The following is a 27,802-nucleotide window of genomic DNA, read 5'->3' as shown; positions in this document are numbered from 1 at the left end:
GCATAAAACCCACTCACACACTTAACCACTTTTACTTTACCTTTCAGAGTGTTTCAAAAACAGCAGATCCAAAAGCACAATGATATGAGCTTGTAGATCTGCTATTTTTTCTACTTTTGCACGGCACTGAGTGCTATTCAAAAATAGCAGATCCACAGCTTGTAAGCTTGTAGATCTGCTATTTTTGAAAAATTGTGAATAACTCATAAATCGATATTAACTCAAATAGCCAAATAAATCTAAAATGACACACAATGCGTTCCCGGTCTTAATGGGTTAACTATGGAAAATGCAGCTTGTGTAAAACAAAATTGCTTTATTGGAGCATTCCAATAGTGGTCAAATACATGTTAAGACACATATTTAGAAAACAATTAGCCATAGGACCTTCAGTGGCTTTTGAGGGGCTCAGGAGGTAAAGCGGCCGTCTTGGTTCGATCCCCGGCTACTATTGGCTGTGTGTTGAAGTGTTCTTGTGTTCTATAGCAAGACACTGAACCCCTAACTGCTTCAGGTGAGCAGGTTAGTGCCTTGCATGGTTTCCTCTGCCCTCAATGTGTGCGCACGTGTGCATGTGTGTGTGTACGTGTGCGTGTGTGTGTGTGTGTGTGTGTGTGTGTGTGTGTGTGTGTGTGTGTGTGTGTGTGTGTGTGTGTGTGTGTGTGTGTGTGTGTGTGTGTGTGTGTGTGTGTGTGTTGTGTGTGTGCGTTTGTGTGTGCATTTGTGTACAGTATGTAAAGCATTTATCTATCTACATTCTCTCTGTTCGTCTTTCTCTCTCTCTCTCTCTCTCTCTCTCTCTCTCTCTCTCTCTCTCTCTCTCTCTCTCTCTCTCTGTCTCTCTCTCTCTCTCTCTCATAAAACACAAAACAGTGTCAGGTTTTTAAGTTTTTAAAATTAGAAATGTTCAAAAATACCGCAAATAAACAATATACTGTACAAGCTCACAGCGTGTCAGGTGCAACGTATTGTGAGCTTGTAGATCTGCTATTTTCACTATATTTGAAACAGAACTTAAGCGGTTAATTCATAATATGTTTTTGTTTACACCTAGGAAGAGTCTAGAAATGTAGAGGAGTCGAAAGTACAATATTTCCATTTGAAATGTGTGAAAGTCATGCAAAACAATGAATAAAGATAAATACAAATAAAAACCTTGGGTACAGTACTGAAGTAAATGTTGTTAGTTACTGTCCAACACTATTATGTTATGGAGGTGTGCACCTGGAACTGCCCTTCCCCCACTATGGAGTGACGTTCCTGCACATACTGTCAGGCGCCACACCCTTTTCTATTCACTTTGCACTTCAACGTTCCCCAGGCTGTCTTCCTGAGAAAGCAAGCCTCCGAGGTTAGAGACATAAAAACTGTTATCGTTACCAGACTCGTTCTCGTACTGCGTTTAATTTAATAGGTTTCACCTATAGGCTGCAAGTTCATGCATCTTGATTTGTGTCCATTCATCAAGTGACCTGCAACATTTTATTTTCCACCCTAAAGGAGACATTTGTGCTGGTTTCCATGGACAAGGATAATCTCATGACTCTGGACAACGTAGCAGACAGAAGTCATCTCCTGTGATACCTGCTGACATTTTAAGGTAGGCCACACTGTGTTAAAAGAGGATTTCCTGTTTTTTTGCGGCCTGTCGGCTCTGGTCTCCCCGCTCAGCTGCTGCTGTGTCGGGGCAGAGGAGACAGGAGTCCCGTTCCCTCCACGGCCGGAGCCGGTAGACAGACAGATTGTTTACTTCATGGTCTGATGTTTCGCTATACTTGAACGATATTATTCTATATACACTGATTATTTAGTGAAAATAAAAAGTCAAGTCGGGTAGACACAGGATTCTTTTTGCCCCAGGGAGAGTCCAGATGTCTGCCTCTCCCCTCCACCCGCTCCCCGGGGGAGAACAAGTAGAATGGAAACTCAAAGCAATTCAGACCACTGCGTATTTTAGTCCTCTCTCTGTGCCCGGTGACAGACCTCGAGTGGACTAGTGACCACTCACACTGTGATATAAAGGTCTGCTACAGCAGAAAGAAAAATCATCATTACATTAAGTACCAATTTACACAACACTTTCAGATTCTGGGACATTGTGCCTCGAGTCATTCCAAAGTCAGGACCGGCAGTGGTGTAAAGTGACAAAGTACATTTACTCAAGTACTGTACAAAAATTCCATTTTTTTACTTTTACATCTACTCTACTACATCTGAGAGGAAAATAATGTACTTTTCTATATAAAAACTTTATTTATAGTTACTAGGTAGATTTTGAATATCATTACAAAACATACATTAAAGGGATATTTCACTTTCCAAAAAACTTTGTGAGCCCCCCAGACCGTTTTTAAGTTGCTTGATTCAGTATTTACCTATCCAAATGCACCTATCCAAATATCTAAACCCCTTCCTTTACAAACCCATAATAACTTCAAACTAATTTTTAACACGTTAGATTAATCAAAAACACCCGTCCTTGGCTCTAGTGACTCATCCTGCCCTCCTAATACGTGAGGGGGCCGTGTTTTTTATCACTTTTTTCATTTCTTTTATTTAATTAAATAAAAAAAGTAATTGAAAAAACACGTATTAGAAGGACAATATCAGTCACCAGAATCAAGGACAGGTGTTTTCAATAAATCTAACATGGTTAAAATGGAGTTTGAAGTTAAAATGGGTTTGTATAGGAAGGGGGTGTGTCTGTTAAAATGAATATCAAATATCTAAATACTGAATCAAGCAACTTATAAACTGTCTGGGGTGTTCACAAAAGCCAGAGTAGACGTTAAAATGTTTGAAAGTGAAATATCCCTTTAAGCCAATTTTATTATAGAAATATATCGCTTAAATATACAAAGAAATCACTGACATTCGGAAACTGTTTGTTTGTTTTTTATAGTGGAAATACCCGATCTACAAGCTCACACCACCTCACATCACAGCGTGTTTAGCTTGTAGATCTGCTATTACCGTTATTTTTGGAAATGTTCGAAAATGTATGAACATTTTTCAACATGGAAACGATCATGACGATTATGCAAAATAAGTGAGATTATGTCAAATGATTGTAATCAGGATGATTATGTAATAATTGTGACAGGCCTGTATGTGTGCATATGTGCATGCATGTGTGTGTGTGTGTGTGTGTGTGTGTGTGTGTGTGTGTGTGTGTGTGTGTGTGTGTGTGTGTGTGTGTGTGTGTGCGTGTTAATGGGTGAAGGTAATTCCACATTGTAAAGTGCTTCAGAGAAACGTGTCATATGAATGCATCGTGTCTCTTGTAACACTTGTTAGAACTTGTTTGGTTGAAGCCTGATTTAAAACTAACAAGCAATCTTTGTACATTACAGTGTTTTGACTTGCAGTAGTGTAGGGTAGCATTATTGCCACATCTTCACTCTTAGGGCGGATTCACACTATGGTCCCGGGGTGCGCACCCTGGACCACTTGGCTGATGTTGTGATAGTGTGAATGTTGTGTATCGTTCCCCGAAACGGATCACCGTACCGTACCCGAAACCACCTCCGGAGGTAGTCTCGGATCCGGATCATGCGTATTCGGGCACGGATCGATGCAATGTGAATCCATCCGTACCAACAGGAGGAAGTGGACTGCTAATCATAATATAATTTATTTATTTTTATAATGACACATTATTTTAGCTGGGTTATACCTTCTCATAGTTCTACTTGAATGTTGACAAGAAATAATAATCCCGCTAGAGTTTGAGTACCGCGAGACGTGAAAAATAATAAACAAAAAACACATGTGTAGCGAACGCATATATAAGGATAATAAATATACTAAGGATTAGTCTGTGACGTCACTGCTAAAATACCAAGGATGCGTCCGTGACGCCAATATCATATTAACAGAGACAACGTTACATTTTGAGGTTTCAAAGACCAGTGCACACACTGCTTTGGTTGTGTATTGTTGATCTGTTGTTATTATAACTCAAGACAACGTCAGGAACACAGTCAAACTTTATCAGGGGCGCCGATATTTATAAGCTCTAGCGGGTGCCCAACAAGGCGCACATGCACGCGCGTGCATGTGCGTCCCGTTCGCGCACGCGTAATCTGAGTTCCCAGAAGTTTTCGCCGGCTCGGCGAGGAACTTCTGGGCCAGAGCCCTGGGATTTGTGGGCGGGATGTAATTTACGCTCTGAATCTGAGCGGACACGCCTCTTACCGGTCTGGAGCTGTGCAACTCGTGTAAAAAGTCCGACGAGAGGCAAACAGCAGTACACAACAATGGCGGCCGAAATTTCTCAAGGGGAAATTGCTTCCCGTCGATCCTATTTAGATGCAACACCCACTGCATTTGGATCCCGCCCCCTTTTCTTCATTGGCTGTTGATTTGAATCACAACGCAGTGGCCGCGCCCCCGCTGTCCAAACTCCGAGGCAATGCCTCCCAGACTAGCGCACGCGCAAAGCGCGTGCGCGGAAAAAAATTGCGGGTTTTGGTCGGTTAATTGACTTTTTTGGGGGGGTTTTGTAACTTTATTTCGGTTAATTCGGTTGTTCAGTGGCGATCTGAACCAGGCGATCTGATTTTGAAAAATAATTTTAAAAAAAATGTATTATTATTATTATTTTTATTTTTTGACCAGCACCCAGTGGGTGCTCCTCACCCACAGTGGGTGCTTTAGCCCCCGGGCACCCATGTTATCGGCGCCCTTGAACTTTATTATTCACTCTTAACTCTGACAATTGACTCTTCTTCTGTGAATGACATGCTCTAGCTCCCAAAGCCCCATAGTCAACAGCGCCCCCATGAGGCGCATATTTACCATTACTGTTAAATTAAATGGTCTCGGTTGCGCAAGAATCTTGGCCAATGTGAATGCTGGCCAGCTGGGAGAAGCCATTCATACTCGGGAACGGTTTGATTCAAACGGACCCAGTCTTAGGGACACACCAGGACTGTTTGGTTTGTTTAAAAGGGACCATGGTCCGCTTACTCATTAGGTCGGGGGTCAGTAATAAGTGAGCATAAGGCTGCATAAGGCAGTAGGGAGTCAGTAATAAGTTAGCTTAACGCTGCATAAGGAAGTAGGGAGTCAGTAATAAGTTAGCTTAACGCTACATTAAGGAAGTAGGGAGTCAGTAATAAGTTAGCTTAACGCTGCATAAGGAAGTAGGGAGTCAGTAATAAGGCAGCATAAGTCAGTAGGAAGTCAGTCAGCCAGCCAGCCAGCCAGCCACATAAGGCAGTAGGGAGTCAGTAATAAGGCAGCATAAGGCAGTAGGAAGGCAGCCAGCCAGCCAGCCAGCCTGTCTGAACCTGACCCAACAGGTTTGAATTATGTAGTCGTGAAACAATGCTATATGTTCATGTAGAGGCCACACGTCTATGAAATCAACCTAATCTGAAGAAAAACATTATATCTGTAATGTCACGCAGACATACTACACTACCCACAATCCTAAAGTGTAGCAGCGACCTCTCTGATTGGTGGAGCTTGTGTAACCAGGTATAGTGTCAACTATTTCTTAAAACCAACATTACATGTAGGAAGTTACCCTCCACACACAACCACACCTTGGCAAATAAGCTGGCAAATATTAAGTAAATATCATTTTGTATATAATTTAAATAGAAAATATGATTTGTGGGAAATATTAAAAAGCCTATATTGTGAATTGGTTATTGCGTGGCAAAAGTTAAAAGTACCATTGTGTTGCTTCATCAGGGTGACAAAGGTCAGAGTTTAATGGACATGGATTTACTTTCACTGACCTATACATGATATAGATCCAAATAGTTCCTGGAGTAACTAAATGTAGAAATAACTATACATTCATGTGTATTCTCTGATGTACATAACTTCAACTGAAACGTCCAGACTTCAAATTTGAAAATGATTTTGCATAATATGATTTTTACTGACTCCCACTGACTTCCACTTTCACAATAAGTGTGCAATCATACGATGGCAACAATGGCCCAAGGGTTATGAGAATCTCTCTCAACACCCTTTAGGATAACCAGCAGCCTAAATAGTATGTATAACTAATAGAAGCCCAGGCTTCATGACACAATCCTCTTCAGGGTCAATATCATCTGTAACACAGTGTAAATGTCATGTCAACATTAAAGTCAATAACTGAAATCTAAAGTTGTTATTTAATTGAATGATTCTAAAGTGTCAAACTCTATGACAGTGGTTCTCAAACAGTTTCATGTCAAGGACCCACAATGCCTTTGGCCACGGACCCCCATCAGACAATATTTTGTGCCAGGGACCCCATACAAGATTTGTGTTGTTGTTTTCCAAGATATTTTGAAAAAATCAACAAGCTCACAATGTGTTGCGGTGCGTTGTGAGCTTGTAGATTGGCTATTTTCAAATAGCCAGTGTAGGGTTAAAGTTTTTAAAACTTGATTCTATAGTAACTCATTTAGCTGGGGACCCCCTGGAACCCCCTTAAGGACACCTGGGGGTCCCTCGACCCTACTTTAAGAACTGTGCTCTATGAATCAATGGGAGCCTGAAAAATATGACACAGCGTGTTTGAAACACTTGGTAAAAATGTCTGCATTAATTCCACATTCTTTTCACCACCATCCTCAGAGTGACAGCAGTGGACTCAACCTATGAGGACTGAATTATAAAATGTAATTTGACACTAAAGGGGAAAATGGAAAATATATGAATATATATGAACAACTAAAAGGCAACACTCTTCCTTGACACACACACACACACACACACACACACACACACACACACACACACACACACACACACACACGAGCAACAGGGGCGGACTGGCCATTTGGCGTACCGGGCAAATGGGCCGCTGGGCCAGTGGGCCACTGGCCCCTTTTTTTTTGAAAAAATAGTTTCACTCTCGTTTTAGGATTATTACGGTAATTTCCGGGTCGCGCGGCCCAATTATTAGTTACGTTTATGTTTGGGCCGGGATGCTTTCCAGCAGGGGCCTCAGTGCGGCTGCAGAGTTCATGTGCAGGGCTGGTCTGAAGCAGTGAAACGCTCCCCCCCCCCCCCCCCCCTCCCAGTCCGGCCCTGACGAGCAAGGATCATGTGATCTGATCTTCTCAAGGGAATTAGAGCAGCCAATTTGAGTTTAGTCTGGAGATCATTCCACGACCAAGGGCCAAAGAAAGAAAGACATTTTACCCCCCTCAGATGAAAATGAAGGTACTTCACAGCGTAACCAAGCATTTGATCTGAGATTTAAGCCATTTCTAACCATTTTGAATTTGGAGGTAATGTAGTAGGGGAGCTCACCAAGAATAGCTTTATAAATGAAATTATACCAATGTTGCAGCCTGCGCATAGTCAAAGAGGACCAATCAACTGCAGCATACAACGTGCAATGGTGAGTTCTAAAAGGAGAATTCGTTATGAATCTCAGTGCAGCATGATACAGGGGATCCAGCTTGGCCAGTGTGGAGGCACAAGCAAACCTGTAAATATTGTCACCATAATCCAGCTGGGACAAAAACAGACCAGTGACCAATTTTTTACAAGCGGTGCAGGCAAAACAAGCCTTCAGTCTGTAGAAAACGTAAATTTTAGCTTCTTACTCAAGGCATCAATATGGAATTTAAAATTTAGATGTTTGTCCAACCAGAACCCGAGGTATTTATAGCGATCTACCCACTCAATTGGGGTGCCATCTAAAGTGGAGATGCTTAAGAGGGTTGGACAGACTCATGGAGTGAACAACATTGCCTTAGTTTTGTTACCATTTAACATCAATTTGCTTTTTTAAAATTCCTGCTGCAGTGAGATGAAATCAAAAGACACATTTGTTACAGCCATGTCTAGCGTGGGCGCGCAGGTGTACAAAACCGTGTCATCCGCGTACATATGGTACCTAGAGTACTTTGACTGACTGCAAATGTTATTCACATATAAAAGAAAAAGTAAAGGACCTAATATAGAGCCCTGGGGGACTCCCTTCTCCATGGCTACTTGATCGGACACTATGTCACCCAATTTCACACATTGTGTGCGGCCGATCAAATAGCTGGTGAACCAGCTAGTCACATTTGGGCCCATGCCTATATTGGAAAGAATCTTTAACAATATCGGGAGGTCAACAGTGTCAAAAGCCTTGGTTAAGTCAATAAACAGGGCAGCGCATACATATGACTTTTCCCAGGCAGCCTTAATGTCATCCAAGACAGTAAGGCAATCTGTGACAGTACTGTGTTTGGATCTGAGCCCAGATTGCATGGTATTTAAGATTTGGTGTTGATCCAGAAATTGGTTTACTTGGGCTGATACCTGGGCTTCTAGGATCTTTGCTAAGGCCGAGAGATTAGATATTGGCCTGTAGTTATTTACATCCGTAGGATCACCAGCCTTAAGGAGGGGAGAAACATAAGCTTGCTTCCACACCGAAGGAATGTTCTGAGAAGTTAGCGAAAGATTGAAAATATCAGTTATAGGTTGTGCTATTGACCCAGCTAATCTCAGCAGATAAGGATCAAGGCCATCTGGGCCAGGGGTCCAGAGAGGACAACGAACTGAGAACATCGGAGGCCAGGATAGAGGAGAAATCTAAATTTAGACGAGCGTTTACATCGCCATTTTCTGGTAAGAATGCCACTTCCTGAGCCCCTTGTTGAGAGGAGGAGGCATTTTGTGCATCAAAAACATGCCCAGCCCTTTTGAAATGGTCATTAAAAACATTTGACATACATTTTTTGTCACTAATAAAAGAGTCCCCAACTCGCAACTTTGGCGGGGGACCAGCAGCTCCCCTCCGCTGGAGGGATTACTAAGAAATGTGCATGATTGCTGGATGTATCGGAAGTTAAAGATAAATAATACTGTGACTTCAGCTTTCTGAGGAGAGCAGTACATTTATTTCTGAGGATACGAAAGAGAAGCCAACCATTTGGGGACTGTGTCCTTCTGGCAAGTGCCCATTTCCTATTTCTTTTTTTTTTTTTTTTAAACGTTTTGTTTATTCGTTTTTGTTATTTTACATACTCATAGGTAGTACAGACACTTATTGAAGTAACTAAGCAAATAAACAGAGTATCTCCAAACAGTGAGAGTAAGATATAAACAACATCCAAACAAAACAAAACAAAAAACAGACAACACTCACAAAGAAAAAAATAACAGACAACAAAACAAATACACAACGTAAAATCTCCAAAAACATGTATGTATATAGAAAACAGTCCATGATCTATAAACGCTACATCGAGTTAGTATCAAATATAGATGACCAATAAGAGTGTAAGGAAGGACAGGTCCAAAACATATGAAAAAGATTGGCTGGAGCCTGGTGGCATCTATCGCACGTTGGGTCAACATCAGCATAAATCCTGGCTAACCTGACCTTGGTCCAGTACACTCGGTGAAAGAATTTACATTGCAATACCCCGTGTTTCGCACCTATTGATGAAGTATGAACACGATCCATAATGGCATTCCAGATTGCGTCAGGAATATCCTCCCCCAAATCGTCGGCCCAAAGGGTTTTATATGCAGTGGTTGATGGTAAATGAAGATCAAATAATGTGGTATAAAGCGAAGATCTCTTCCCCTTAACACATTACCTACTATCCACGGTTCTACTCGTGAATCAAAATGTACCCCTTTACCTGCCACGGGCTCATTCACGGTTTAAACCGTGAATGTGTTTTTTCATTGATTTACTGTATATTACACTGTTGCGCAGCCTGTGCGTTAATATTGGACCTGTAGATGAAGGGGTTAACCGAAAAAACACGTGATCAGTCAGCTGATCACAAACAGCTGTTTGCCCAAATGTGACAAAATGGAGACGGTAGTGCAGCATCGGCCATTGCGCCCAAACATTTGAGAGAGACAGAGAGTGACGGTGATCGGAGTGAAAAGAGTGGGGGTTGGTAACAGCAATAGAGTTAAAATTATTTTTGAGACAGGTCAGTCAGTGTGTGAGACAGTTTGTGAGTCAGTTAGTGATTGAGAGAGTGTGTGTGTGTGTGTGTGTGTGTGTGTGTGTGTGTGTGTGTGTGTGTGTGTGTGTGTGTGTGTGTGTGTGTGTGTGTGTGTGTGTGTGTGAGAGTGTGTGTTAGAAAGTGTGAGCGTTTGAGTGTCTTTAGTTTAGTTTTAGTTTTTTAGTTTTTAGTTTTATTTCAGTCGAGAGAGGAGAGGAGAGGAGAGGAGAGGAGATCATTTGGTGTAGTGTGGTCGGAGAGAGAGGAGAAAAGCTTGTAGTTATGGGGGAGAAGAGGAGAGATCATTTGGTGTGGTCGGAGAGCGGAGCAGAGAGGAGAGGAGAGGTCAGTTATAGTGATCGGGAGAGGAGAAGAAAAGAAAAGAGGAGATCAGATATAGCGTAGTATAAGATAATACTGTCTCTCTCTGTGATAATATGAGGGCAAAAAAAAACTCAAACAGGGGCGCCAAACAAGTGACCGGTTCGCTACGCCAGCAGACACTGTTGGAGTCGTTGATGACTCGGGCTACTGGGGCACAACCAGCGCCGCTTGTGGACGATAAGAAGCGGTTACGCCAGTTACTGGGATTGGGCCCATCTACTCCGGTGGACGGGGAGGACGAGCAACAGTTAGTGGGGGCGACCTCTACTACGCCCGCAACGGGCCCATCTACTCCGGTGGACGGGGAGGACGAGCAACAGTTAGTGGGGGCGACCTCTACTACGGCCGCAGCGGGCCCATCTACTGCCGCGGTACCGACCGATGGTGTTCGTCGGAGCGGCAGGACCCGTCCGGAGCCCGGAGCTCACTTCAGCAGTGGTAAGATTATTTTTTATTGTGTTTTATTGTGTGTGTTTGGTGGACTAGACACGAGAAGTTGTTGCCAGGTCTGCTTATAAGTTATAAGAGACACACACACACACACACACACACACACACACACACACACACACACACACACACACACACACACACACACACACAGAGTAGCATGGGGACACCGTCTCTGATTATGATGTTAGCCTATATATTTACTGTGCTGGTGAGTGATGCCTCATAAAAATAGCAGATCCACAAGCTTGTGAGCTTGTAGATGGCTGCTATTTTTATTCTTTTTTTTGTAGGGGGATGCAGGTGCACAAAGCACTCTCCTCTGACCTTGTCTATAAAAATAGCAGATCTACAAGCTCGTTGTGAGTTTGTAGATCTGCTATTTTTATGGGGGAGTAGGCAGGTGTGCTTTATTGTAAGTCACTCTGTCTGGATAAGAGTGTTTGCTAAATACCTAAATTGATTTGATCTTCATAATATTTACCAAGTATTTGATATTTCATTTCAGACTTTGACATGGTTGAGGATGTGGAGGATGGCCGGACAACCCTGGCCAGACCATCTAGCAGAGGTAAGAACTTTTTCTGTATGACACTTGTACACAGGAATACAAAATTGCTAAAACCCCACAGAACAATGGTACATGTAGCCTATATATTTACCATGCATGTGTGTGGTGCCATAAAAAATGTCCAGTTCATGTCAACAAACCTTTTCAAAATCCTCTTTGATCTGAATTGGACTGACAGTAGATTCACACACAACACTGTAGCATGGGGACACTGATTATGAAGGATGATAATGTAGCCTATATATTTACTATGTTCTATTGTGTGATGCCTTATACAATTGCTAAAACCCCACAAAACAATGGTACATGTAGGCTATATATTTATCATGCATGTGTGTGGTGCCATAACAAATAGCAGATCTACAAGCTCGTTGTGAGTTTGTAGATCTGCTCTTTTTATTCTTTTTTTTGGAGGGGGATGCATGTGCGCACAGCCCCCCTGTGTGTTGATCTGAATTGGACTGACTATAGATTCACACACAACACTGTAGCACCACCAACACACTCTGTCTGATTATGAATGATGATAATGTAGGCTATATATTTACTATGTTCTATTGTCGGTGCCTTATAAAAATAGCAGATCTACAAGCTCTTTGTGAGTTTGTAGATCTGCTATTTTTAGTCGCTCTGTCTGGATACGAGTGTTTGCTAAAAGTCTAAATTGGTATTTTGTGTATGTATATTTACAGCTATCCGACAGCCCTGCCGACTTTCTACAGCTACTCCTGCCTGATGTTCTGCTCCAGGAGATATGCAACCAAACCAACTCATATGCTAAGCAGAGACTTTCAGAGAAGCCACATGCCAGAGGAAAGCGTTGGACAGCATTGACCGTTGTAGAGCTGAAGCGTTTCCTGGGGCTGCTGTTTCTGTCTGGGCTTGTTTCCAAACCTGAGCTTTCACACTACTGGTCAACCGATGAGAACCTAGTAACACCGTTCTTCGGCAGGACCATGAGCAGGAACCGCTTCCAGTTGATTTGGAGCAATCTTCACTTCAATGACACTCCTTCTAAAGACCCGATAAGTATGGCATCAAATCTTATATGCTCTGTGACTCAACGACTGGCTATCTTCACAACATGAAGCCAGACTGTGGCATCAAGTGTTCCATCCCGGATACCGTCACCTACCTGCTAGGAGGCCTTGCAGGTGAAGGATACCGATTGTGGATGGACAACCTCTACAATAGCAATCTCTGCAATATAACCCTGTAACAATTGAGCACACACACACACACACACCCCCCCCCACACACACACACACACACACACACACACACACACACACACACACTCTCTCTCTTTATTACTTTGAAAAGAAAGACTTTGAGCTGTGTTGCACTTGATATGCCATGTGATAAAATGTGTTCAAAAGCAGTTTTTTTTAAAATAAAGTATTGTTTACATGACTGATGTCAATGAAGGCGAAAAATAAACGTCAAAGACTTGAAATCATTTTTTATGTCTAAACGTGTTTCTTTCACTAAAACTCTGAATCCAAGAGAAAGCTGTATGCAACTACCTCTAGCTAAAAAACAGAACATGCTATAAACTTACTTTTTTCCCAGATGAAAGAAGAGATTCTAAGCTTTATTTTGAGATATTCCATGTGTTCATAGTCCTAGCACAAAACATTCTGTGTGTCCCCAAAGATTTTTATGACTCTAAACGTGTTTATTTTACTAAATCGCTTATATCTCTGAATCTAAAGCAGTTTTTTTATTTTTTTTATTTTTATAAAGTATTGTTTACATGACTGATGTCAATGAAGGTGAAAAATAAACGTCAAAGACTTGAAATCATTTTTTATGTCTAAACGTGTTTCTTTCACTAAAACTCTGAATCCAAGAACAAAGGACAGTTTTTGGTGAAAACAAGCTGTATTCAACTACCTCTAGCTAAAAAACAGAACATGCTATAAACTCAAAAACTTTTTCTTTCAGATGAAAGAAGAGATTCTAAGCTTTATTTTGAGATATTCCATGTGTTCATAGTCCTAGCACAAAATGTTCTGTGTGTCCTCAAAGATTTTTATGACTCTAAATGTGTTTATTTTACTAAATCGCTTATATCTCTGAATCTAAGAAAAAAATGACATTTTTTGGTGAAGGCAAGCTGTATTCAACTACCTCTAGCTAAAGAACAGAACATGCTAGAAACTCACTTTTTCTTTCAGATGAAAGAAGAGATTCTAAGCTTTATTTTGAGATATTCTATGTGTTCATAGTCATAGCACAAAATGTCCTGTGTGTCCTCAAATATTAGTCAGAATGGTCAAAATCCCTGGCACTGAGGGAACCTTTTCTGAAAAACCCCTCTGGCAGGGAATGTGTTAAGGGTAACAGGAGCAGATGCTATAAGTATGTCTACGGGTGAATTAGGTGGAATAGTCGGGAAACTGGTAAATTTCCTACGAACAAAATCACGGGCTTGCAAATACCGGAAAAAGTGGGTTCTAGGCAGATTATACTTTCTAGAAATCTGTTGAAAAGAAGCAAAGGTGCCACCATCAAACAAATCTCTAACTGACTTAATGCCATGATCATACCAGATTTTAAATGCCCGATCTTGTAAGGAGGAAGGAAATAAAGGATTTGCACATAAGGGGGTTATTAATGGGAATAATTGAATACCAAAATGGCGCTTAAACTGAGTCCAAATCCTAAGAGTTGACTTTACTACAACATTGTGGGAGAATTTTGATATTGACGCAATCGTGGGAGCACATACTAAGGCGGTCAGGGATGCAGGGGTGCAGGAAGAAGATTCCATAAGCCACCAGTCAGGGGACGAATTTAAGTCGTAATCTCGTAGCCAATACAGTACAACTTGAAAATTCGCAGCCCAGTAATAAAATAAAAAATTAGGCAGTGCCATCCCACCGAGTTGTTTTGGTTTCTCTAAGATGGTCTTGCGCAGCCTTGGCATTTTTTTATTCCAAATAAATTCAGAAATAATGACATCTAATTTTTTAAAGAAAGATTTTGTAATAAAAGTCGGGATACATTGAAAAAGATAAAGAAATGTAGGAAGTATATTCATTTTAATGGAATTAATGCGGCCTACGAGTGACAACGGGAGAAGGGACCAACGTTCAAGATCTTGTTTGGTACGGGTTAAAAGCGGGGAGAAGTTGTGTTCAAAAAGCTTTTCAAATTTGTCTTTAACGGTTACCCCCAGATAGGAGAAACCATGGCGGGAGGTTTTGAAAGGCAATGTTTCTAATGAATAGCCACGGGCAGCATCATTTATCGGAAAAAGCTCACTTTTACCAAAGTTCAATTTATAACCTGAAATTTCACCAAATGAATCGAGAATTGAGAGGGCATAAGGCAGGGAGATGGCTGGGTCAGAAATATATAAAAGCAGATCATCTGCATACAACGAGACCTTGTGTTCTACACCGCCTCTTATTATGCCGCTCAAATGTGGGATCCTCCTTAACGCCATGGCGAGTGGCTCAATAACGAGTGCGAACAGTTGGGGGGAGAGGGGACACCCCTGTCTTGTCCCTCTGAAAAGGGGGAAGTACTCTGAGTAATTGTTATTGGTACGAACAGAGGACATTGGGGATGAGTATAGTAGCCTAATCCACTTAAGAAAGTTTCTGCCAAATCCAAATCTGTCTAATGTCTCAAACAGGAAGGCCCATTCTACCCTATCAAATGCTTTCTCAGCATCCAGCGAGACAAGTACTTCCGGGAGTTCAGAGGAGGAGGGATTGTAGATAATATTGAAAAGTCGCCTGATATTAAAAAACGAATGTCTATCTTTAATAAAGCCCGTCTGATCCGGGGAAATAATGCAAGGGAGAATAGACTCAAGTCGCTGAGCCAATACCTTGGCGAGCAGTTTCACATCAACATTCAGTAAAGAAATGGGTCGGTAAGAGCCACAATGGAGAGGGTCCTTGTTTTTTTTCAAAATGAGTGAGATGGAAGCTTGGCGCAAGGTTTGAGGGAGTTGACCACACTCTAGGGATTCATGAAACATCTTAATTAGAATTGGAACTAACTTAGCAGCAATTTTTTTATAAAATTCGACAGGGAACCCGTCAGGCCCTGGACATTTCCCACTCTGCATAGCGGTTATGGCATCAGTAATTTCAAGTTGGGAAAGTGATTTTTCTAAATCGTCTTTTTGAGTAGGGTTAATGGTGGGGACATCTAATGTTTCAAAGAACGAGTCAAATTTCTCCCGATTAGATGATGAATCCGATGTATACAGTGTGGAGTAAAACTTTTTAAATTCAGCATTAATTTCTATGGGATCAGTCGTCACACTTGATGTGGTTGTAATTTGAGTGATTAAACGGGAAGCCGCTTTTTGTCTAATTTGGTGGGCTAGTAGTTTGCTAGGCTTATCTCCAAACTCATAGTGAGCATGTCTCGACTTTAACAACATATCCGCAGCCTGTCCTGTAGATAAGACATCAAATGCAGATTTGAGGGTGACAAGCTGTTTATATAGATCTGCAGTTGGTGCAGATGCATAATTGTTATCTAGTTCTGCAATAAGGGAAGTCAATTTAGAAAGTCCTTCAGTGTTCTGCTTCTTCTGGTGGCCCATATAGGATATAATATGTCCTCTCAAATAAGCCTTCAAGGTCTCCCAAATAACAGATGCTGAAATCCCCGGGGTGATATTAGTATCAATGAAAACATCGATTTGATTATTCAAGAACTGTACAAAACTATCATCAGAAAGCAAGAGGGAGTTAAAGCGCCAGGGAGTGCGAGAGTCGGTCTTCCCCATAAGAGATATATTCATTGTCACAGGGCCATGGTCTGAAATGACAATGGCATGATATGAGCAGCCACGAACCGAAGAGAGAAGTTTCTTATCTATTAAGAAGAAATCAATGCGCGAAAAAGTATGGTGAACCGGTGAGAAAAAGGAGTATTCTTTTGTTGTGGGATTAAGAAAACGCCAGGGGTCTGATACAGCATATTGATCGAGAAATGACTGAATCACTTTAACGGATTTAGACGTCGTTGCACCCTTTAACGAGGAACGGTCCAAGGCCGATAAGCAACAATTAAAATCACCACCCAATATTAGCTGATGAGAATCAAGGTTCGGTAGGGAAAACAAAAAACGTTGAAAAAAAATGTCATTATCCCAATTTGGAGCATAAACATTTGCTAGGACCAGCAGAGTATTCTGGAGCCTTCCTGTGACAATGACATAGCGACCCTGTGGATCTGAAATTACTTTAGAGACTGTGAAAGGCACTGACTTGTGAATTAGAATGGCTGTCCCTCTAGACGTGCTAGGGAATGATGAGTGATAGAGTTGCCCAACCCAACTCTTACGCATCTTGAGATGGTCGGAAGGGGTAAGCCAAGTCTCCTGGAGGAAGGCTATTTTAGTGTCTAAATGACGTAAGTGGCAGAGCACCTTATTACGCTTCAATGGCGAGTTCAATCCCCTGACATTCCAACTGGTAAAGGTTAAAGTCCCCTTGGGAGCCTGCAATCGACCCACACTAGCCATGTTTATATTTAAAGCAGATCAGTAAAGAAAAATAATTCGCTTCCAACATACCCATCCCATTGTTTAGACATGTAAGGACCAATTGAACAAGAGTAAATGGAGAATACAAAGACAAAAAAAACAAAAATGGAAAAAATGAAACATGAAAATGAAAACTAAGCAAATGCAAAAAAGCCCCCCCCCACCTCCCCAAAGCATCTCCCAAAACGAGATACATACAACCCTTATGCTACAGGTATCTAGTACCTAAAACACTTAAGCATTCACACTCAGGTCAAGTGACTGACAAGAACAAGTCAAGGAAAAAGAAAAGAAAAAGCATACTCTACTTAAATGCATACACATCCTACAGATGTGGGAAAAAAAACAAAAAAAAACCAACCTCCTATTAACATGGACACATTAAAACGTAAAATAGTATATAATTTTTTTTTTTTTAATATTTTTTTTTTTATTAATAATTAAAAAATAATTAAATAATAATAATAACAATACAAATATGAAACAATAACATTATACATGTGTACAACCCGTCGGGCGGTAATAAAGATACTTCCAAATAAAACAATGTATTCTAGTACAAAAGTAAAATGATAAATAAATCTATCCACAGTCATATCAAAGGTATATTGCTGGACTATATCATCCCAGTTTAATAGTAAGATATAAAATAACAGTAGTAATAATAACAACTCTGTAACACATCATCTTGGGCTAACAAATACCACCCTAAGCAGCAATTATCCTTGAAAAACAGAAAAAAAGAGAAGTAAATAATACTTAAATGCCGCCCTCTAGGGTAACACATTTAAACAGGCACCACTACTGGCATAACCGCCTGGAAAAGGGAAATACTGCCCCCTGAGGTAACATATTACTATAGACACATCAATTGGTATAACCGCCGGGTAAATGTCGCCCCCTGGGGTAACATATTAAGATAGAAACACTTATATTGGTGTAACCGGAGATAAAGAAATAGCGCCCCCTTGGGTAACAAAATTAGTATGAACACCTCTATTGGCATAACCGATGGAACGGTGAAATGCCGCCCTCTAGGGTAGCACATTAATTTAAGACACTCATCTTGGCATAACCTCTAAAAAAAACAAACAGAGAACGTGTATCCACCGTCAACCATTTACGACAAAGCTGAACTACCGCAAGGGGAGTTTCAACTAAAAAAATAAGAACCTCGCTGTCTGCCATCTATACGCCAGTCACAGTACAGAAAACAATAACGTATCTAGGGCTTAACCACACCATTAATTGAGGGGGTCTACTAAATATAAATTAAATATAGATAAAAGTTACAACTGTCTAATCATAAAAGTTTAGCGATCCCAACTACTAACCTTGCGCCTACGATTTAAGAATGACTTAGGTTACCCTAGTATGCAGTGTTATTTAACCAGTGGTGAGCTGTGGATTTTTGAACTAAGGGTACTGTATTTTATGACGTCACGCGCGCGCACGTGCGTGCACATAGCCACTCAGCTCAGTGCTAGTTGAAATACTGTATTCAACATGTGATTATTAATGTAATCATATGTATTATTATTTTGTTGTATTGTTGCATTGTTAATTTGTTGTTTTTATTTTTGTTTCAAATTAATTATTTTATTTTCCTTTTAATTTTATATAAAAGCCATTTACATAGACTCACCCACACATAAGTAGGCCTACTTAAAATAATCAGACAACTTGTCTTTGTCTTGTCTCAGAGAACTGGGTCCTCTGCTAAGCGATCCCCTTCACACCTTGCAGTGCAGAGATGTTGTCTGTCATTGTGAGAGGAATGTAACACATTCAATTCAAGTCCGTGTCTTTTCTCAAGTAGCCTAATGTTATGCAAAGCAGCCAGGTAGACGCTATTGAGAACGGCTCGCCACTGACAGCGCGAACCTTGAGAGGCTATTGTTTTTAAACTTTAAGCCGTTAAAGACCGCCGCTGACAGTGCGTGCACGCGCGCCCCCAGCTCCCACAGTGTCAGAACTAAGGGTACGCCGTACCCCCCCGTACCCCCTACAGCTCAACCCTGTATTTAACCAAATGAAACGAATAAAGTAGGCTGATATGATTACACACACACAAAAAAAAAGAAAAAACTGATATACATGAGCTGTTGCATAAAAACGATAAGGAATAACAATATAGGTGAGAGCTTGCCCTCTGTTAACAATGAAATAAACCTGGCATAGTTGGCTAAACTTAAATGGCATAAACAGTTGGGGGGAGACAAATAAGTAATCAAGGAGCTTTTTAAACCCGTCAATAAGGTAGCAGGCAGCATGACATAACGAAAACAAACAGACAGCGGTTCAATAAAGTCAAAGAAAGAAAGAGAGAGAACAAAAAAATGCACGATACACCTATATATTAATAGAGGGGTAGAATCCTACCAGAATCATCCGGAGAAGTAGTCAAGATAAGAGGCAAAAATAGGAAGGAGAAGGCTGTAGAATGAGTCTAGTCCAGTCCAAATAGAGGTTGCGCGACGAGGGGAAAAAAAGGAAAAAAGTGCCGTCCTCAGTCTTCTAATGCGGGAATAAGGTCGACATCACCCGGTGGTTGGTTCCCCGCGGGCTCTGGTTGGTCTCCCTCGGGCTCAGGCTGGTGTTCGGACGGCATGAGGCTCTTCACGAAGGCTGTGGCATCTGCTGGGTCATCAAAGGTGTGCCGCTTACCATCTGAAAGGGTTATCCTTAAACGGCCCGGGTGGTAGACCCCGTATTCCAAGCCGGGGATAGACTTTAGGATGCGTTTCACCGGGATGAAGGAGGCGCGCTTCTTCGCTATAGCTGCTGGATAATCGGCATGGATTGAGATTCTTTTACGTTGGTACATCAGCGGTCCGGCGCGGTTGGCTCTGTTCAGGATGTCTTCGCGATCATGATAATAATGGAGACGTGCCAGAAATGGACGAGGGGGGGAATCTGTCCCACCAAGTTTGGCTCCACCGGTTCTGTGAGCTCGGTCCAAAAGTGGTTCTTGGTCTAGATTCAGAACCTCCTTCAATAGTTGTGCGATAAAATTAGTAGGGCGACCCCCTTCTAAACCCTCGTCCAGACCTACCAGCCTGACGTTGTTCCTACGTGAAATCGACTCCATTTGCACACATTTCGCCTCCAAAACAGCCACAGTCTCAGAAAGTACCACAACTTTGCTCTGCAGCTCCGTCACACTAACAGAACTAGATGAAGAGTGTTCCTCAAAGTTCTTTCAACTGACCGCCCTGTTTATCAGAGGTTTCCTGCAATATAGTGATCTTAGCAGACAGTTCCTCACGAACTGCAGTAATCTCAGCATTCAGGCTCAAAGTGACTGAATCTATTTTAGCACAGATGTCGTTTTTGAGTGCAGCCAGGGCTGTAGTGAAAGCGGACAGGCTAAGTTGTTCCTCGAGCGCCATGTTGTTTTCTCCACCGGGCACGCGTTCAGCGTTTGGGTCCGTTTTCTGATCGCCTTTTCTGGAGCGGAGATCCATCCTACCAGTGCCACAGCACTGGATTCAGGTGGCAAAAGTAGTAGTGTAAGACATTGTCACAAAAATAAAAATGTAAAGTAAAGTATGCTTCTAATAAACTAAAGAACAGTCACGACCGAGCGGAGCTACACAAGCTTGCGACCGTCCTCCATGCGCCCCCTATCCGACTTCATCGCCCATTTCCTATTTCTATCATGGATCAAATCAGCTAGATCCCTTGAGAACCAAGGATTTGACCTATTCTTAATTCGGACCTTCTTTAGAGGAGCGTGTTTGTTTACCAAAGAAAAGAAATGATCATAAAAGAAACGGAAAGCCTCGTCCGCAGACGGTATGAGGGAAGTACGAAACCAATCGACTAGTGCCACATCATGCAAGAAAGCTTGCTCCGAAAAATGTTTAAAACAACGTCTGGTTACAGTCAGCCCATTTGCTTTGGGCAATTTAGTGCTCCTAATACATGCAATTGCACAATGGTCGCTCAAATCATTAGCAAAAACACCAATAGAGTGTTAGACATATTTATGAACAGCATTTGTCAAAATGATGTCAATCAGAGTGTCACTAGCTGGTCTAGTGGAGCTGTGAATAATCTGTCAAGTAACATTTCATGAAGGTGACAGTCCTGCACATCTCTTGTAAAGGTGAGATGGGTTTCAGTGCCAGCAGGCCTGATGCACTGAACTTGAACTTTGTCCTGGAGTGAGCTGGGGAGAGTTCTACTGACTCAGCAAACACCACAGTATAACACAATAGCACTGATCCTATACAAAGCCCACATGAGTTTATCTTAAAGGTTAAACACCACAACAACAGGCTAACACTTGAATCTGTCAAAAACTCTCTTTGATCGTGTATTAAGTAGGGATGATGTTTTCACTGACTCCTGTTGTCACTGACTTTCACTTTCACAGTATTTATAATCATACAATGGCATCAATGGCCCAAGGATTATGAAAAATCTCTCAACAGCTTGATAAACAAAAAATAACATTATAGCTTTCATTCAGCACATGTTTTTCCATGTCAGGTTTTGATTATCTGATGGAGCCTTTATTGACCACTAGTATAGTCATGTTTAAGGGTGAAAGTGGCTTGATGTTCTTTCCGGAACCTTGACCTCCTCATATTGTTTTCCTCATTTATGCATCCCTGAACACATGCATTCAATGTCTTTATGGCTTTACAGTATGGTGTAGAAATCACAAGCACATGATATTGTGCATAGAAAATTATATATTTAAATCAAATGGTGTGTGCACCACAGAATAACGTGTTAATGTTGACACAAAATTAATGTGTTAAATGTGTTCAAAAAGCTTCAATATGAATATCAATTGCGTTTCATTGTGTTTCTTTGAAATTACAAATTCGTTTTGAAATTGCAAGCACATAAAGCACTTGTTATAATATAGAGAATAATTAAATAAAATTGTCTATGTACCACAGATGTGTTAATCTTAACTTCAATATCAATATTAAATTCAACAAATACATTTTGTTTTAAATTTAATTAAACATAACTATGACTCACAACTAAATTAATTATCCTAATCATGTGTCAGTCTGGGCCAACCACAAACATGTTTAGAATGGTGGAATTGAATTTGTCTCTGCCAGTGCTCCTCATGTTAAGAGTGTGTGGTTTGGTTGGTTGGGGGGGGGGGTCTATTTACTGCTCAGTGATCCAATCCTGTGTAGAGCCCGCCTACTGTATCCGGTAATTTTGTACACACACAAATAGGCACGCACAAAGGCCGTTTCTGTATCTGGTCTAAACCAGATCTGCAACCTGTAAAGTGAACTGATCCCAGGCAGTCTAGCATTGTTGCGCACACATGTGCACCACAGACATGGACATTGTGGCTCACGGGTGAACAGAACCTCCCTATGGAGTAAATAAACACCATACTAAACAGCATGGAATACATTGACAGGAACACACTGGAACAATTTAGAAGCACTTCATAAGAACATTTTGGACATGCGTTTGTGGCAGATTATATGGACTATTGACAGCAGTTACTTGCTTTCCCCTCTTCTTCCCAACACGGCAGCACTGAATCTTTTAACCGAACACCGTCCCTGGTCATGTTAAATGTAGCAACAATATCATATTCACTGACTATTTACATTAATTTGAATTCAATTGCATAGTTTTTGTCCCAAGTAGCCTACATGTGGTCTAAAATGCATAGAGTTACTGTCCTGGAGGTGGTTTCGATTTCAAATAAGAAACAGTTTACGTGACATTTCAATAGACTTGTGCTCCTGAAACTGCACATTAAGATTTTGCATTTGTTCACCAGCTTATGAGTAACAGCTGGTGATATGACACAATGTCCTCATACTGCATCTACAGTTGACATTGAAACATTTGTACAGAGACCTGCAGAGAGGCAAGTGTTTTTACAAGGAATAGGGTTGTGGTCAAGTTGAAGGTGTCTACAGACTTTTCAGTGACCACACACACACACGCACGCACGCACGCACGCACGCACGCACGCACGCACGCACACACACACACACACACACACACACACACACACACACACACACGCAGCTGCTAGCTCCAGTTTCATGTACCACCAACATGCACAACCCTCATCATTTTAATCAACTGTCCTTTCTGTGTAAAAACTATATAGCTATAGCAATCATTCAAAAACATGAAATGCTACTTTGTGAGTATTTATTTTCAATGTATGTCATGTATGTCCTTGTGAAAATAGCCAATCTACAAGCTCACAACCTTTCGTATCGCAAAGCGTTGTGAGCTTGTAGATCAGCTATTTTCACAAGTTTGAGTCCCGGGGAGACATCAAATTATCTTACGGGTCTCGAGCTACATGGTTGTGAACCACTGATCTAGAGTAGTGTTAGTGAAACAGGGGCTTGGTTCATGACAGAAAGAAATACTTTATGCTCATCAACAGACGCCAACAGTGGCCATATAGCTCAAAGAGTAGTGGCAGCCTGGAACGTCAATGGTTTGATTCCTGTTCATTGCATGGTCTTCTTTCACTCAAGTTCAATCTATTGTGTTTCTATGATTTATTGTGCATTATTGCATATTGCAATATTTGCAAAATATATTATTTTGAAATCCTGCTATTTAGGCCTGTCAAACACCTCTGACATGTGCGTTAAGGACATGTAAGCTTTGAGATGGAAATATGCATTATTTGTCACAGTACATTGTTTGTTTAGTATACTTTTGTGACTGTCTGCTTGTGGTTAATTGTTTTATTGGCTACTTTTCAGACGGAGACTGGAATTACTGGTTTTATTCAGGGTTAGTGCTAAATGTAGGTTTATTTAGGATGATGTACTTGCAATGCTCAGAACACACCACTAGTTCCTAGTCTTTATCACCATTGTTTCTATTTTCTCTCCCTGACAAAGTGGTTTTATTTGTATTTCCATTTCAGACTTGACATGACAGAAAAGACAAGTTGCTGATCTGGTGAAGCAGGGTCGTTGGTGGTTGGTGGTTTGATTGAGCAACACAATGGTAAATTTGAGGGATTTTTCCTACCATACCATACAAGACAAGACAAGACAAGACAAGACAAGACAAGACAAGACATAAACAAGGGATCATTGATAGTGAGCCAGCCATTTTTGAGAAATATACCGGACAGGGTGATAGACCCTGATGCAAAGTGGAGGGGTCTTTATCACCCTGGGGGGGGGGGGGGGTATTTCTCAACAATGACCGGCTCAATTACTACTTATTACCTGGCTGCTTAATAAAGCAATTCATTATTTGACCCAAACATACAAGAAAACAATTTTATTGATTAGAAAGGATTTAATTACGAACAGTATGAAAGTAGTCTATTAGATTATGCCAGGCGTATCCAGTGTCACACTGTCGGCTCGCAGAAATCTGGTAGTTAGTGTCAATCAAATATCAACGTTCTGGTACGGCATTGTCTATTTCTCTCCTCAAACATTTTCATAATCATTCTTCAGTGTACTGTTTAGCAGTAAATTGCATTGTGTTTATTTACTTGGCGCCACCATGTTGGATATGGCAAAAACAAATCACCATGGATGGGCTGATATGAACCATGAGCTCAGGCTCTATCCATAACAGTGGTTTGTTATTGATAGCAGGGATCATTATTTAAAAATAACAGACCACTGAATTCAGTGATTGACCAATCAGAATCAAGCATTTAACCAGTGTAATAACATTGTTTAATAGCGTTCAGTGATGATATGATATCATAAAATGACTGTTATGTACAACACTTTGTGTACAACAGGATGCTGGTGTCGACTTGACTTCAGAAAAAATGGATGAAGCAAAAGGTGAGTTTTTTTGTCAGTAATATAGTTCAATGCTTGACTTGACCATTGAGTAAGGTGTTTACTTGTGCTACCTTTGAGTCTATATCCTTAATATCTTATTGCAAATATATAAATGCCCCCAGTTGTAACGCTTTATGTATGTGAGGATGTAGAGATGCAGAGCTTTATTTTTCATTGATATAATGATGTCATTTTCTCTGATAAATGTACGCCAATTAACCACTCTATTTTTTTTTGTTGCAAACAGCACATGTTGTGAAACAGCACAAGGCAGATTTTATTCAAAGGGTTGTCACAGTGATGCCTATAGTAGAGAGTTTAGGAACCTTGGTCCATGATGAGCTGTATACTGGGATTCAAGCAGAGAAGACGAGACAGGACCGAATGAGGAAACTGTATACAACTGTACTAGATCCAGGGGGAACACGCGCCAAAGCAGCATTTTACGATGCCCTTAAACAACACCAACCCCACATGTTGGACAGTTGTGGTAAGATCAAATGTCAATAGATTTTTTTTTCTCCACTTTGCTTTTTAAAATTATTTTCCTACAGTAGTTGTCACTTTAGTTTAAAAGAACAAGGGCCAGCACACGCAACAACATTATAAGTATCATAGGGTGGATGTGTTTCTTTGCATTACTAGACAGTAGACCTATAATCCATCATGTCAATATTTCTAAATAACATAACCTACTGTACATTATAATGTAAATGTACATACAAAGTATTGTCATGAGAGAAAACAAATCCAGAATAGCTCGTTCTGAAGTCATGTTTCAATATGGTCTGGTCAACTGCTCCAGGGGCCAACATGCATTTGTTACCAAATAAATGTGGTATTTCTACTGGAAAGATATGAATGTCATTCTTTACAAATTGGAGACCCCTAAAATAATCTTATTTGAACCGGGGACCCCCACCCCGACAAGCACTTGGAATTGTAGTAGTGGAGGCATTACATTTCGTTTGACTCCGTTCCACAGATACATATCGTGAAAATAGCCAATTTACAAGCGCACAACGCCTCGCTTATCAGCTTATAAGCTATTTTCAGAAAATAATATTTCTTATATTATTTGACAATTTGGCCAATGTTTGACCAGTTTTTATAGTATAGTTTGTTGATTACATTTGATGCAGTAATTGTCTTTTTTCATTTCATTTTATTTGTTAGGTATTAAAAATGTCTTAACAGTCCTTAAATTGTTACTTTACTGACATGTAGGGACCCCCCCTAGGGACCCCCCCCCCCCCCCCCCGGCCCGCAGGTTGAGAACCACTACTCTAGAAAGCAGTATAAGCATGTTTATTCAAATCTTTGACAGGATGGGAGGGAGTAAGAAAGTCTAATAGCATCTTTAGCATGATGGAGAATTGTAATATAAAGTCTTTATTCACAGCTTTAACAAGATGGAAAGGAATCTATTTAAATTGAATAGATGGAAACAATTTATCTTGCATCCAAGCATCAATTTTAAATTGAACAATCCAACTACACTGTTAAGTAAACAGCAATTGTTACTTCTAGTGTGACTTGCATCAATCTAAAAGAGCTTAGCAATGCAAATCATTGATTCTATCAAGACATACTAAGAGTTATTCCTATTATGTTTAAATGTTCACGTAGGGTGTTGCCCTAAAAGCTAAATGCATAAACACATAGCTAAGATATAAGGTTAGAGCTAGCAACCGCTAATTCAAGTGGTATTTTTTTTCTCTACTCAAGAGTTTTAACTTGACTTCAGTTCTATAAGCTCATCTTTAAATCAAATAATAGAAAAGGATCAATAGCAGTATTGACAAAGACTGCTATTAAGACTGCGTGTGTGTGTGTGTGTGTGTGTGTGTGTGTGTGTGTGTGTGTGTGTGTGTGTGTGTGTGTGTGTGTGTGTGTGTGTGTGTGTGTGTGTGTGTGTGTGTGTGTGTGATCCTGTAATCCTAGATGTCAGTAATGTTCCAGATACTCCAGGGAGCAGTGCAGCTTCCTCTCAGAGACCAGACGATGGTAAACATTCATCCATTTCTCCATTTATTTCAACAGGATACATTCTGGGTAGACCCATAGATTCACAAACGTTCTGCACACACACACACACACACACACACACACACACACACACACACACACACACACACACACACACACACACACACACACACACACACACACACACACACACACACACACACACTCAGACAATTCAAAATACCAGGCGTAAATTGGAGATTTTACGAGTGTGTTTTGTTATTCATGACCTTAAAATAAACATTTCTCCAATATCTATCAATAACAAAAGGAATTGTTTTGTTTCTTACAGGTTTGCTGGTGAAAACACAAGGGAGTGAACAGCAATGGATTTCATTCTACCAGAAAAAGTTCAAAACAAATGTTGAGGACCCCTTTGCGTGTGTACCTGAAGGGACAGTCCAAGTGATGGACAAGCAGGAATTTGTAGGAAACTACACATATGTCAGCGTCATACAAGTTGAGAGCACACAGGTCAGCTGTGAGCATGAGTTCACACAGATGGGGATGAAGAACACAGGCCAGGAGATCAAACTCAGTGAAATCTTTAAATCACCTTCTGGACAAAACATTCACAGAACAGTGATGTCCATTGGTATCGCAGGAGTTGGCAAAACCTTTCTTGTGCACAAGTTTATCTCTGACTGGGCAACGACAGAAATGCAACATCCCCATCTCATATTTGTGCTCCACTTCCGCCGGCTAAATTTGCTGCATGGAAAAAAAAAAAAGTTTAGTTTGGCACAGCTAATTCACAAATGCATCGGCGCAGCCATATGCATCCCGGAAGAGGCTCTTAATTACATCTTCAGAATGCTGCAAGAGTCAGGAATCTCTAGTTACGACAAGAGTCCCTTCAAACTTTTGTTCATCCTCGAAGGATTAGACGAAAGTCGGTTGACCCTAGACTTCAATACTCACCATGACTGCTCTGGTCCCACCTCACTGGAGGACCTATTGGTAAACCTGATTAAAGGGGAGCTGCTTCGCTGTGCTCACATCTGGATAACCACACGCCCTGCAGCGGCCAAACAGATCCCTTCTTGCTTTGTTAACATACTGACAGAGGTGAAAGGGTTCAGTGATGACAAGAAGAAGGAGTACATCATGAAGAGATTCAGTGATGAGAACCAGGCCA

At 40.9% G+C, this 27,802-nt stretch overlaps 2 protein-coding genes across 2 annotated transcripts in view; both read left to right on the top strand.

Moving 5' to 3' along the window:
• The first annotated feature begins 1,312 nt into the window (after positions 1 to 1,312).
• LOC311050340 (NACHT, LRR and PYD domains-containing protein 3-like) overlaps positions 1,313 to 27,802 on the top strand; it is a 42,826-nt gene continuing 16,336 nt past the window's right edge. Inside the window, exons 1-7 of the mRNA XM_084064355.1 lie at positions 1,313 to 1,351; positions 1,469 to 1,600; positions 23,748 to 23,830; positions 24,591 to 24,636; positions 24,884 to 25,126; positions 26,581 to 26,643; positions 26,957 to 27,802. The exon at positions 26,957 to 27,802 is cut by the window's right edge and continues 979 nt beyond it. Coding sequence (XP_083920481.1) covers positions 23,828 to 23,830; positions 24,591 to 24,636; positions 24,884 to 25,126; positions 26,581 to 26,643; positions 26,957 to 27,802 — 1,201 coding nt within the window. The 5' untranslated portion in view covers positions 1,313 to 1,351; positions 1,469 to 1,600; positions 23,748 to 23,827. The remainder of the gene's footprint in view (positions 1,352 to 1,468; positions 1,601 to 23,747; positions 23,831 to 24,590; positions 24,637 to 24,883; positions 25,127 to 26,580; positions 26,644 to 26,956) is intronic.
• On the top strand, positions 9,667 to 12,557 carry LOC311050314 (uncharacterized protein). The gene is made up of 3 exons (XM_084064326.1): positions 9,667 to 10,745; positions 11,266 to 11,328; positions 12,021 to 12,557. The coding sequence occupies exons 1-3, from the start codon at positions 10,361 to 10,363 to the stop codon at positions 12,062 to 12,064; spliced, it is 492 nt and encodes a 163-aa protein (XP_083920452.1). The 5' UTR covers positions 9,667 to 10,360; the 3' UTR covers positions 12,065 to 12,557.

This window comes from Gymnoscopelus microlampas, assembly GCF_963454915.1.
Source record: "Gymnoscopelus microlampas genome assembly, chromosome: 8".
In the NCBI taxonomy this organism is placed as follows: domain Eukaryota; kingdom Metazoa; phylum Chordata; class Actinopteri; order Myctophiformes; family Myctophidae; genus Gymnoscopelus; species Gymnoscopelus microlampas.
The sequence above is the reverse complement of the archived record's forward strand: the minus strand, read 5'-3'. Positions and strand labels throughout refer to the sequence as shown.

What these genes read in the sequence shown, in the direction of transcription:
- LOC311050314 (XM_084064326.1), top strand. Translation starts at nt 10,361, where the DNA reads ATGAGGGCAAAAAAAAACTCAAACAGGGGCGCCAAACAAGTGACCGGT. An exon ending in CGGAGCTCACTTCAGCAGTG is followed by an intron (nt 10,746 to 11,265) that starts GTAAGATTATTT and finishes ATTTCATTTCAG; the next exon opens with ACTTTGACATGGTTGAGGAT. An exon ending in GGCCAGACCATCTAGCAGAG is followed by an intron (nt 11,329 to 12,020) that starts GTAAGAACTTTT and finishes GTATATTTACAG; the next exon opens with CTATCCGACAGCCCTGCCGA.